Source organism: Hypomesus nipponensis, chromosome 15, assembly GCF_054491055.1.
Source record: "Hypomesus nipponensis isolate SF chromosome 15, ASM5449105v1, whole genome shotgun sequence".
NCBI lineage: Eukaryota > Metazoa > Chordata > Actinopteri > Osmeriformes > Osmeridae > Hypomesus > Hypomesus nipponensis.
Window position 1 is genome coordinate 11,120,832 of NC_140375.1, and position 12,395 is coordinate 11,133,226.

The 12,395-nt window shown below is 46.9% G+C and overlaps 1 protein-coding gene across 6 annotated transcripts in view; it reads left to right on the forward strand.

The window, feature by feature from the left end:
* Positions 1–12,395, forward strand: part of rap1gap2a (RAP1 GTPase activating protein 2a) — a 45,992-nt gene that overhangs the window by 29,409 nt on the left and 4,188 nt on the right. For 2 of the 6 annotated variants that reach the window (XM_084674057.1, XM_084674055.1), the window contains 13 exons: positions 5,183–5,218; positions 7,576–7,608; positions 8,105–8,323; positions 8,680–8,783; positions 9,046–9,124; positions 9,210–9,263; positions 9,868–9,951; positions 10,170–10,270; positions 10,448–10,577; positions 10,879–11,034; positions 11,285–11,356; positions 11,517–11,603; positions 11,725–11,865. In XM_084674057.1, coding sequence (XP_084530183.1) covers positions 5,183–5,218; positions 7,576–7,608; positions 8,105–8,323; positions 8,680–8,783; positions 9,046–9,124; positions 9,210–9,263; positions 9,868–9,951; positions 10,170–10,270; positions 10,448–10,577; positions 10,879–11,034; positions 11,285–11,356; positions 11,517–11,603; positions 11,725–11,865 — 1,296 coding nt within the window. Of the gene's footprint in view, positions 1–2,261; positions 2,403–3,988; positions 4,125–5,182; positions 5,219–6,600; positions 6,646–7,575; positions 7,609–8,104; positions 8,324–8,679; positions 8,784–9,045; positions 9,125–9,209; positions 9,264–9,867; positions 9,952–10,169; positions 10,271–10,447; positions 10,578–10,878; positions 11,035–11,284; positions 11,357–11,516; positions 11,604–11,724; positions 11,866–12,395 lie in introns of those variants that run through there. The other 4 variants (XM_084674058.1, XM_084674056.1, XM_084674062.1 and 1 more) reach the window with 4 other exon arrangements.

Sequence of the window (12,395 nt, forward strand, 5' to 3'; positions counted from 1 at the left end):
AGCCAACCAAGGATAAACCACACTGAAAGGCCCCCAATCACAGAACTGTATGACATCCTGCCTCAAAGTCAATAAAGACCCTTATAGGGAATTGTTCAGAACAAGGACTCTAACTTAAAGATACTTTAAAGACACAAGTTTCACTGCAAGTATGCATATAGTACATACATATGCATTTTTCTTTATACCAACATTACATAACAGCATTAAAACCAACAAGGATGAGGATCTACTTTCCGTCTGACCTCAGGCTTCAGTGGTCATAACCCTTTGTGAGTCTTTGATGCTGGGGCTTGAACTTTGCTGCTGTTTCATAGAAATTCTACTGCTACTGGGAAGTTCACTTCATCAACCAAAAGAAGAGAACACTTTTTTTCTTTAAGGAGTGCTCTTTTCCCAGAACATACATACATCCCCACATGTTCTGTTGAACAAACACCTGAAGTATTTGCAATGTTATTATGTTGTGGTAAAAACAGAGGTGGGGATGTGCTAAGAGATGCCCTGAATGGTTGACATATGAGAGCGATTCTTGGCGATGGAAGGAAGGACGCAGTACGGCAGTCACCTTCAAGCACCCTTCTCTAGGCTCATTGAAGCTGGAACAATTTGAAGTGGGCGTAGGAAAGGAGGAGCAAAGATGGAGGAAGACGAGATGAAAGCACGACAAGCAAAAAAAAAAAAAAATTCTGGGTCAGAAAGAGAGAGAGACGTGGGAAGATGGAGGCAGAAAGAATCAGAGAAAGAACATGTTGCCGTGTGTGTAGGTGTACAGTAGGTGTGCCTGAGCGACAAAGAGAGATTTAGACAGAGCAAGACAGAATGCACGGCAGGGAGGTCTGAAGGTGAGGGTTATTCCAGGGAAGTTATCAATCTACAAAGTTGACACTTTACCAGTGTGAGGGTGATAAGTGGATGTCATCTGACAAAGTTGTTGAACAAGAAAACTCTCCCCATTAGTTTAGCTGTTGTATCATCTTCCGATGATGGAATATTTGTTGAGCAATAACATGCTGATCAAGTTTCATCAGCTAATAGACTACCGTACAGTCAACAGTCAGCTTTAGAAAGGCCACAACATGCCCCAGTGTGTCCCAGCCTGGCCAGTGTGCCAGCAGTGAGTCAGTCGTTTTTAGCATCACAGTGTCTCCAGTAGTCAGCCCGGTTAAATGTTACCCTCAGATTTGCTCCGCCGACCCAACCTCAGCTGGATACATATGTATCTGTCTGTATTGATTTGTTTATCCCCCAGGATCCACACATCCGATTTTGCTCCAGAATGAGTCGACCAGCTGAGAATATTGTCTGTCTTCGGAGAACCTTCAATGGCAGGTTTCTGGAAAAAACATTGCCAAAAACATTGCCATTGGGGTCCTGCTTTAATATTACAGTCTTCTAGTGCCAGCCCGGCCTGCCAGACTACCACCTTTCTCATGGGCATCTACGCACCAGTCACACTTAGCCTACGTGCCTGTGTCAGCTGACATACCTGGGGAAAGCTGGACAGCTATTGTACACATAACAGCGTTCCACTTGGGATGCCCATTCTATTAGCACCTGAATCAGGTGCCAAGCAGAACAATAACATGACAGGGTGTGTGTGTGTGTACTTGTTTATAGGTGTGTGTGTGTACTTGTTTATGTGTGTGTGTCTCATTCTGCGGGTAACCACTCTCCAAATCAGTCTGTTTCCGAATTCTTTTGTTAAAAGCTTTAAAAGGAGGTTTTTTTTTTACATTTTGGCACACATTCCACCTTCTTCTTTTTTTTTTTTTTTTTTTACAAATCCTTCTCTACAGTGGCTGGGCCCCTGAATCCCCAAATAATATAAATAATATATTATCATATGAATCATGTAAAGAAACATTGACAATGAATGAAAACATAAACCAATTTTGTAGACTCTAATAACACAGTAATAGCCTTGAGAAGAAATGTGTATATGAGGCTCAACATTAAAGCTGTCGAAGACAATCAACCAACAGACCCACAGAAGAAACCTTACCAGTATTGATATAATCAGGCAGGCCCAATAGGAGTGGGAATCAAGGGGCTCAGGTCTTGTCCATGCCATCCATAATGCATGTTTAGACTATTTTAATTGCATTTATGAAAACAATTTTCACCAGACTCCCAGTCAGCCATGTCAACAGACTGAGACGTTCCCTCCCAGAAGCTAGGGAGAAAGTGATATGAGCTTGTGTGGGTGTGTTTGGGAGTGTGCATGGGTGTGGGTATAGACACACAGAAAGGACCTGTTCCACTTTAAGACGTGGTCCAGCTAACAACCGGACTTGTCTGTCCTGTTTGAGCTCAGAATGACAGAGGATAGAGAGAGAAGGAAGGCGAACACCACAATAGTTTCAAGTCTTCACATTTGAATAAGCAAGGGAGGAGTGGAGGTGAGTAGGGAAACAGTTTGTTGATTGTCAGACAAGAATGTTTTACTTGTGTTTGTGTGTGAGTGAGTGTATGTGTATGTGTATGTGTGAGTATCACACTGAAGTATGACCCTACGTGTGTGTGTGTGTGTATTCATGCCTACTGTATACTGCAGGTGCCAGATTAGTATAGTGCATGACGTTTTACAAGTAGTCACTTTCATCTTCTAATCACCAAAGACAGTGTTTAGAGACCCTCTTTCCACCCCACCCCCACACAGGGCTTTGCTTTGACCACAGTAAGACCAGCCCGTTCAGGCAGGAGAGCAGGTCGAGCTGGCCTCTTAGTTGCCCAGTAGTTTCACCTCTAGACAGCCAGGATCATACTGATAACATCTCAGGTTCCATCCTACCTCTCTCTTTCTCCTGTTCGCAGTGTGAAGTGCTAGACTTTATTGTGTTATTTTACTGCCTATTGTCAATAACATTGATTTAAGTACTAACTACGTTAACGATTTTGCTAAGGGCCTTTCTCTGCAGTGGGGCTCTGTAATAGACGGTTATCTCTATGTGCGGTGTGTGAGATGGTTTAAGGGTAGCCGATAAGGACCGCTAGACTGTTTTGATCCTCCATGCAGGCTCTTTAAAGTGTATGTGTGTGTGGTGCTGCAGTGGCACGTGTGTGTGTCAGACGGTGGATGTCATCGTTGTGGAGGAGGAAGGGGGGGACAATTCTCCCAGCGCCGCCCTCCTGTAATCTGACTTGGCCAGGGGCGGACGCAGCGTGTTGCCGTGGGAGATAAGAGAAATGTTGTTGCTGAACTGAGAGAGAGAGAGAGAGAGAGAGAGAGAGAGAGAGAGAGAGAGAGAGAGAGAGAGAGAGAGAGAGAGAGAGAGAGAGAGAGAGAGAGAGAGAGAGAGAGAGAGAGAGAGAGAGAGAGAGAGAGAGAGAGAGAGAGAGAGAGAGAGAGAGGGCAGGGAGGCAGGAGGGAAGAAAAATAAATACAAGAGAGAAAGGGATAAGTAAAGAGGCAGAGAGACGAGGTGGAGAATAAGAGAGGGGGTTTGTGAGAGGGAGAGATCGAGACGGAGGGAGAAAAAAAACGAACCGCTTTGAAAAAACAGAGGGCAGAGAGATGTGTGGCCAAGGGTGAATAGAGTGAAAGGAGGAAAGAGAGAGAAAAAAGAGAAAGAAAACCGATAGACAGTGACAGCAGGATGCTTCATCTGGGGGTCTATGACCTTGTTCCTGTAACTGAGGCCTGGGCTCCACAGGGTGTCAGTCAGATCGGTGCCTAATTGATAGAACTACACAAACCCCCTTCAGCGTCCGGGCCTTTTAACCCCCCAATAAGACCCCCCCTTGCCACCCCCTTCCACCACCCCTCCCCACGTCAGTGACCTCAGACGCACAGACAAGGCTCACTGACTGACTTTGAGGCAGCTAGCAAACTCGGCTGGCACACATCAGGCAGTCTGTGTGTGTGTGTGTGTGTGTGCTTGTGTGTCTGTGCAGCTTTATTTACTCTGCTGGACTACTTCTGTATGTGATATTAGAACCTGCCTGGGGTAGGTTAAATATTAACACCTGTCATAACTCAAAACACACACACACACACACTGCCGACTGTGGGAGCTTCCCTGTTACCTCACAAGTGAGTCCTGAGGACACATACTACAGCCATTTTACTGCCTTAAAATGTGTTATGCTTCCCTTAGGAGTAAGTGTGAGTCTGTGTGAAGGTAAGCCAGTTTTTCTGTTTGGGACCTTTCTGATGCTTGCTCTTGTTGGGGTTGGACTGTTGGACTGATGATCATTTGTAATGACTGTAGTCATGGGGTTTTACTGGCTGTATCAATCGTTGATCAGTTCCTGTGGCAATATGACGGCTGGTTATAACTTGACACGTCCAAAACTAAGTCTGCGATAGTTGTGGCTGATAATAGACAAGATTGAATAACTGTATAGACCTGTTCTGAATGATTTGCTTCCTGTTTAAGGACAGATTGGTTTTGAAACTTTGTATATGGAATACATTTGTATTGAACACTTGTTGATATGCTATGGTCAACATAATAATGCATGCAACATTAGTAGTATTATTAGTAGCTTTGACCTGACTTCTCATTTATCAAGTCAATAATGACAGAAGCTTGTACAAATCCAACGATACATTCTATACTCTAATACAGACCTTATCCAGATATATACTGTACGTACACTAAAAAGTCAGTCAACCTTGCAGTTTGATCGCAGAGCACATGAAGGACATGCACACACAATGAAATAGCATAGCAACACGTCAGCTGAGTGTTCACAATGCAAAAAGGGCTTCCTCCTTTATTTCATAAGTTTATCTCTGTGTCATCGCATGGCACTCCTGCATAGCCCTTAGTCATCCTGGTTGGCCTGACAAGTCAAACCCTCGACAAACAGGAAGTATGTTTTTGTGCCAGGACCCAAATGCCGACACCTTCTTTTCTGTGGTGTGTGATGCTGGGTTGTGTGGCTTCAAGGAAGTGTTGGTTATCTGTGTGTTTGTGTGAGTGTGTGAGGGGAGGGTCACTCTTTCTGGCCTCCCCCAAGGTTATGGAGATATATGAGTTTACTGCCTGCTCTCATACCCTGGCTAGAAACTCTGCTGGCTACATTGGATTCTCGTCCACTTTGCTTTAGCAAATGCCTGACTGCTAACCCAAAACCAATAGCTTAGACTTGTATACAGTATGAACGCAATTTTTTTTTTATTGTTTAGTGAAAGTTTTTTATGTCTCATGTCCTCTGTTTTTCTTCTTTTCAGTCTGCAGAGTTCTTCGACATGTTGGAGAGGATGCAGGTAAGAAAGCGTCTTTCACTTCCGTTGGTTACTCCCTTTCTTTCTCCCTCTTTTTCTCTGTCACTCTCTTTTCCTACCGTCTTTCACGTCGACTTCTCTGTCTGTCACTTCCTCACTATCCCCCCCCTTCTCTCACCTCTTCTCTCTAACTCTCTCAACCTCTCCATCACTCATTGGTTGTCTAGCAGGGCCATGTGAAAGTGGCCTCAGGTCAGAATCAGCAGGGACTGCTTTGCTGTAGGCCTTTCCAAGCTGCAGAATGAGGACTGAGACTCACGCTATCAAGCTGAGTCTGTAGGGTTTTGTCTGAGGCTCTGACTGGATGATGTGCGGGCTGGGCAGAGGCTCATTCGGAACTGTGTAGAGATGTCCTTGGTGAACCTGCTTCAGAGGAACGATTGATCTGGCCTGTCCTAACCGGTTCTGAGTACTGCCCTGTACTGTGGGGCCGTAGGGGCCTGGACTCTATGTGGATAGATAGGTGGGGAGAGATGAAGGGAGAGCGGGGCGGTGCTGAGGGGAGAGAAAGAGGAGAGACGAGGTGGGTCGAAGGATGACTGATTGAGGCTAACAAAAGAGATTTTTTTAGAGAGTGATCGGACTGAACAACAGATCAATAGGACCTGATGGTAGCTGTGAGAGAGGACACTCCACACACACACACCAATGCACACACACACAGACACACACAGATACACACAGACAGACAGAAAAGACAGACACATGAACGCACACACACACACAATCTAGAGTGGCTGATCAGAGAGTTGGTCTCAGAGGAAATCGAAGAGGGGTGCATTAAGTCAGGGAGTAGTTCAAACCAGAAATACTATGAGGCCTCCTGTTGATTAACAGCTGTTTCCTCTGACACACACAAAGACACACACACAAACACTTAAACACACACAACTAACCGAACTAGATTGGATCACACCATAAGGCAAACAACCACATAACTGTGTTGAATTCAGGTCTGCAACGAACAACAAAACCCTATTAAATGGCGAAAAGCTTAAGAGAGTTGGTAGTAAGTGTGTGTGTTTTCCTATATACTGCATATGTATGTGTTTATCAGGTCTTCAAATTCTGTCAGACCTCCCCACATCCGGCTCACATACTTTGTAGTATTCCCTGCTGGTTTTTCCATTTGGAGGATAATTGTGCAATTCAGGATGTGTCAATGGAAATGGCAAGGTCCCTGAAAATGTAAACATTGCATTGTACTGAGTAAACAGCCTTCATGCTTTCCAATAAGATTATTTTGTAATTGGTTTTTGGCCACCAGTCTTTGAAGAGAAAATCTTTCTGATAGGTAAGATAGTAGATGTGCTTTTTGACCCTTGTCCTCTTTCGTCTTCACGCTGCACTTGCGACCTCACCAGGTCTCCAAACCTGAGGAGACTAAAGGAAGCTCGCAGAAACACAAGGTTGGAAATGTATACTGAACCATTTACACGCACAAACACTCACAAACACACCCCCTCACACGTGCAAACACACGCTCAAACACCCATGCACACCCACACTCACAAACAAACATGCACACACAGTAGCTGTACAATGTAGGCCGCCATGTTCCGGAATGCCCCATTGTGATTGTGTTCCCATGTAACTTGCTTATGGATTTTTATTTTCTACCTTTTGTCCACTGCTGGTTGTACTGAGCTGTCATCCTCTGGTGTATGGACAATTTTACTCTTTATACAGCTACTATCAAGTCCACTTTTCCGAATTGGTCCATTTGCAGTAGATTTTTTATAGTTCTAAAACAAGACTGGCCCTGCCTGCCTTTACAATGGTTCCCACTTACATAACATGACCTTTCTCCAAATGAAACATGTTGATTCTGAGGTAGAAAAAGTGTGTTCTTTTTGTTCTCAAATGAGGTCGCTGTCCTTCCCTCTGGCACTAATAGTGGCATGCACACCCCAAGGCTGAATACCAAGTAGACCACTTAACACTGGACTCTCCCCTACTGCTGTACTGTCTCCATTGAACATGGACATGCAGCATTTAGGCTATAGTAATACATTCCTTTGTAGGGTCAGAATGCTGAACAGCTTCTGGGCTAAAAACAGTGAATACATTAGCTGTCGTTTCATCTCTGACATCATCAAAGGATGACAGTCTCACTCATGTGGTTCAGATGAACCTACGTCTCCTTGCGTGGCATCGTTGGCAGGTGTGACTGTGTTTTGCCCCTTCTTCTTGTGTTTATCGATGCTTGCAGCTGTTCTGTGACTTCCCTATTTCTACTCCACTCTGCGCTGTTAAGTCATTGTTCATGCAGCGCGTTGTTGATATGTCAGAGATCACAAAATGCTGTGTGTGTTTGCTTTTCTCTCCCTCTTTAACAGGATGATTACATCCCATACCCAAGAATAGAAGACGTGAGTCAGCAACTCTGCACTACACACACACACACACACACACATACACACACATGTACACACACACACACACACACACACACTCACACACATACACACACATGTACACACATACACACACACGTACATACACACACAGGGCCGGTCCTTCCCATAGACGACATAGGCAGCCGCCTAGGGCAGCATGAAGAGGGGGGCGGCTTTTTCCGAAGTGTCATTACCTAATTAACCCTCCTGCACTGCCAACAAAGGGCGCCAACCGCGCCACGTCATATGTCCGTGTTGTGGTTGAGTGGGGGAGGGGGGGCACCCCGATTTGCGCTCCGGGGAGGGGGGGGGGTGCTGGTGCTCGGCTGTATTGATCTCTTTCTACAATACACACCATCAAACACTTCAATGGTACAATTAAGTTTTTCCTACTGTTGATGGAATGCGTATTTGACTACTTCTAAGTCTTCTCTCGTGTGACTACATCAAATCACTCCCCACTCCCCAGATCCTTGAGAAGGGGGGGCCGTACCCTCAGGTGATCCTTCCCCAGTTCGGGGGCTACTGGATCGAGGATGCCGAGGCCGCTGCGGGCACCCCCACCTCGTCAGAGAGCAGCTTCTGTGAGGACGACGACGGGGGGGGCATGAGTCCTGGGGGGGGCTTCGGCTTCCGCCTGGAGTGTAACAGCACAGCCAGGGCTTTCCGCAAACATTTCCTTGGCAGGGTGAGTGAGGACAGTGGGGGTGGGGGGTGGGTGGAGGGGGGTCTGTCTGTATGTGTGTGTGTTGGTGTTCCAAAGTGGTCCACACTGTATTTTTTCATTACTCAGTTTATGTCTCCATTTACTGTTTTCTCCTCAAGGACAGTATATTTCATGTTCTCTCTAATATTATAAATAAAAAAATACATTATAAAGAAGTGAGCTGACCTTGTTAAAAGGGTAATGGTCTAATACAGTGCATGAATGCATTTGGGAGTCATTGTTTGTACTTAACATTTCATGTCAAAATGAAAATAGTCGAGTTGCTTTTCCCCACTGTAGCATTAACGCCATCTTGTCTCCCACTCTGTCCTTCACAGGAGCATATTAACTACTACTGTACAGGAAGCAGCCTGGGGAATCTGATCATGTCTTTGAAGCATGAGGAGGCTGAAGGACAGGAGTTCCTACGCATCATTCTCAGGTACAGCCAGGATGGGGGGTCAGAGGTCAGGCATTTGTGCTCAGACATTATTGGTTATGTAGAGAGGGGGAAATAAGGCAAATTTGGGGTCACAGCTTCACTTCAGGACATACAGTGATTAGTCAGGACAGACTCATACCCTCCCCAAACACACACACACACACACACACACACACACAACACAAGCTCACACCCTGACTGACTGGAGAGATGATTCTAGGTGTGAGTCTTAATGGTGCTGAGGTCTGTGTGTTCCCCTTAGGTCCCGGACCAAAACCCACCATGACCGGATCTCTTTGGCCGGGCTCAACCACCTCCCTAGCGTCCCCCAGATTGCCAAGGTCAGTCTCACTCACCACGGCCCAGAGTGCTCCAGCGGCGTCAGTCGTCTGGATTCACATCTCTCCATCCCTCTGTCTCTTTTAGCTGCTGTGTGATGACGTCACAGGACTGAAGTTTAATCCCGCCCTCTACCCCCGGGTAAGACCTTTTCTCTACCAAAGGCACAGTGACCATATTGGGTAGGGCAGCATGTTAGGTTGGCTGTGCTGGTTATTACTGTAACTGTGTACATGTTAGGTTGACAGCCCAGGTTTGTGACTTTATGCTGTAAAGTTTGATGAGCACCTATACGCAGAGACAGACCCAACTCAGGTCTCCATCTGTGTTTGTGTGCGTGGCGTAGTGTGTGAGCGTGAGTATGAGCGTGTAGAACAAGTGTGTTAGCCCTGTGCTGTGCTGCTTGTCGTGCAGCTACTTTTGTGAGTCTGTTCGTGAGCCTGAGGGGCAGTAAAAGCCATCTGTTACCAGGGTGATCTTGAGGCAGCGACAATCTGCTCTCTGTCTCGCTCAGCCGACTGACTCCCAACATTGCAGCTAATGGTCCCAAAAATGCTCCCAGCCTAACCCTAACCCTTACCCTAACCTCCCTCAGGGCAACCTGTATCTCTATCTTTCTGTGCGCTGGAATATTGGTCGTTAGATTAGACTAGAAGCCTAATCCTGTAACACGCACTGTTAAAAACAATAAAAGAAAGGTCTGAAGGGTGAACTCTGACCGCTCCCACTGGCTGTGCTGATGCAGGGTTCCCAGCTTGTAGTGGCCTACGACGAGCATGAGGTGAACAATACCTTCAAGTTTGGCGTAATCTACCAGAAGTTTGGACAGGTAAACTGGTTACACATCTTTTTTCTTTTTTTGGGGGGGGTGATCTGATCTCTTCCGTCAACTCGACATGATGTATGTGATGTGACTCCTCCCTCCTTTCGCTCTCTCTCTCTCTCTCTCTCTCTCTCTCTCTCTCTCTCTCTCTCTCTCTCTCTCTCTCTCTCTCTCTCCCTCTCTCCCTCTTTCTCTCCCTCCCGGCTGTCATCCCTCTCCTCCAGACGTCGGAGGAGGAGTTGTTTGGGAACAGCGAGGAGACTCCAGCCTTCAGAGAGTTCCTCAGTGTTCTAGGAGACAACATCGAGTTGCACGATTTCAAAGGGTGAGACTCAGGGATGGACCTACAGACCAGACAGACCAAAGTGACCAGACTAACCATATGGACCAACCAGACAGACCAGATCAACCGACAGACTGACAGGCCGACACAACGCCAGACAGACAAACGTAGGGCTCCTCCCACAGGTGTGTAACACGGTCCCCCCGCCCCCCCCCCCAGGTTCCGAGGTGGTCTGGACGTCTCTCACGGCCAGACGGGTTCTGAGTCAGTCTACACGGTGTTCCGTCAGAGAGAGATCATGTTCCACGTCTCAACCAAGCTACCCTTCACCGAAGGGGACATACAGCAGGTGCAAAATGTTACTGAACACATCAGAGCCTTCTAGGAAAGGTCTTCTGGGTCATGATAGTTCTGGTAAAGGCCTTCAGTAAATCATAAAGGAATAATACTGACTGTCCTTCCCAGTTCTGTTGTAAAGTCCCCTCTCCAGCATTGCACATGTAATATCTATGCTATATTTCACCATGGGCCAAGTATTTGGTCATGGACTAAGGGTGTACTCTATAATTAGACTACCCAGTTGTCCAAGGCATATTCAAGGAAGGTCAAATGACTAACTGTGTTGACCGGGTTACGTTCTTCTTCTGCAGCTCCAAAGGAAGAGGCACATAGGAAATGACATTGTGGCGGCCGTCTTCCAGGAAGAGGCCACGCCCTTTGTGCCGGACATGATCGCCTCCAACTTCCTGCATGCATATGTGCTGGTTCAGGCAGAAAACCCCTGCACAGAACATACAACCTACAAGGTAGGCAGACATCCCACGGAACACAACATCTACGAGGTAGGGAGAGAACCCATAGAACACGCTACCTGTGTGGTAGTGTGTGATCTTCAAGGTAGCAAGAGAACCCATGTCACACACCCTGCAAGTAAGAAATTGAAGCCATAAAACACATACTACACTTGTACATGACTACTGATGCTGCTGTGGATGTAAATTGGCCTGTCAGCTACTGTTATACAGAAGCTGAGTAAGAGGACTGCTGTGTTGGCAGGTGTCTGTTACAGCGAGGGAGGACGTTCCTACTTTTGGCCCACCTCTCCCCAACCCAGCAGTTTTCAAGAAGGTGAGAGAGAGAGAGACATATATGAGAGAGAGAGAGGGGGGGGGGTGAAAGAAAGATTTTTGTGTTTTTTTCACTATGAAAGTTTGATGACAAAACTGACTTCAGTATGGGGTTAATGAATGTCCCCTTTTTCCTCACCTCCTCCCCCCCCCCCCCCCAGGGCCCTGAGTTCCGCGACTTCCTGCTGACAAAGCTTATCAATGCTGAGAACGCCTGCTACAAGTCTGACAAGTTTGCCAAGCTGGAGGTCAGAGCCACAGACAGACAGACAGACAGACAGGCAGACGGACACAGACAGACACTATAACTGTATGATACGTAACGTAATGATGGTTCCAATGGTGGTGGTGTGCTGTGTGTGTATGCAGGGACGAACACGGGCTGCATTGCTGGATAACCTGCATGACGAGTTGCACAGACAAACCCAGACTACTATGGGGCTGGGCCAGGCGGGGGAGGAGGACAGGCTGGAGAACGGAGGACACGGGGGACTGCTGGAGTCCTTCAAGGTGAAGCTCAACCTTTGTCTCATACTCTGGATCTACCCTCACCTAGCCCCTCTACCCTCTCATAACCTCTCTACTCTCACCTAACCCCTCTACCCTCACCTAACCCTCTATCCTCTCCTAACACCTCTACTCTCACCTAACCCCTCTACCCTCTCATAACCCCTCTACCCTCTCATAACCCCTCTACCCTCTCATAATCCTTCTATCCTCACCTAACCCCTCTACCCTCTCATAACCCTCTACCCTCACCTAACCCCTCTACCCTCTCATAACCCTTCTACCCTCACCTAACCCCTCTACTCTCTCATAACCCTTCTACCCTCACCTAACCCCTCTACCCTCTCATAACCCTTCTACCCTCACCTAACCCCTCTACCCTCTCATAACCCTTCTACCCTCTCATAACCCTCTACCCTCTCATAACCCTTCTACCCTCACCTAACCCCTCTACCCTCACCTAACCCCTCTACCCTCTCATAACCCTTCTACCCTCACCTAACCCCTCTACCCTCTCATAACCCTTCTACCCT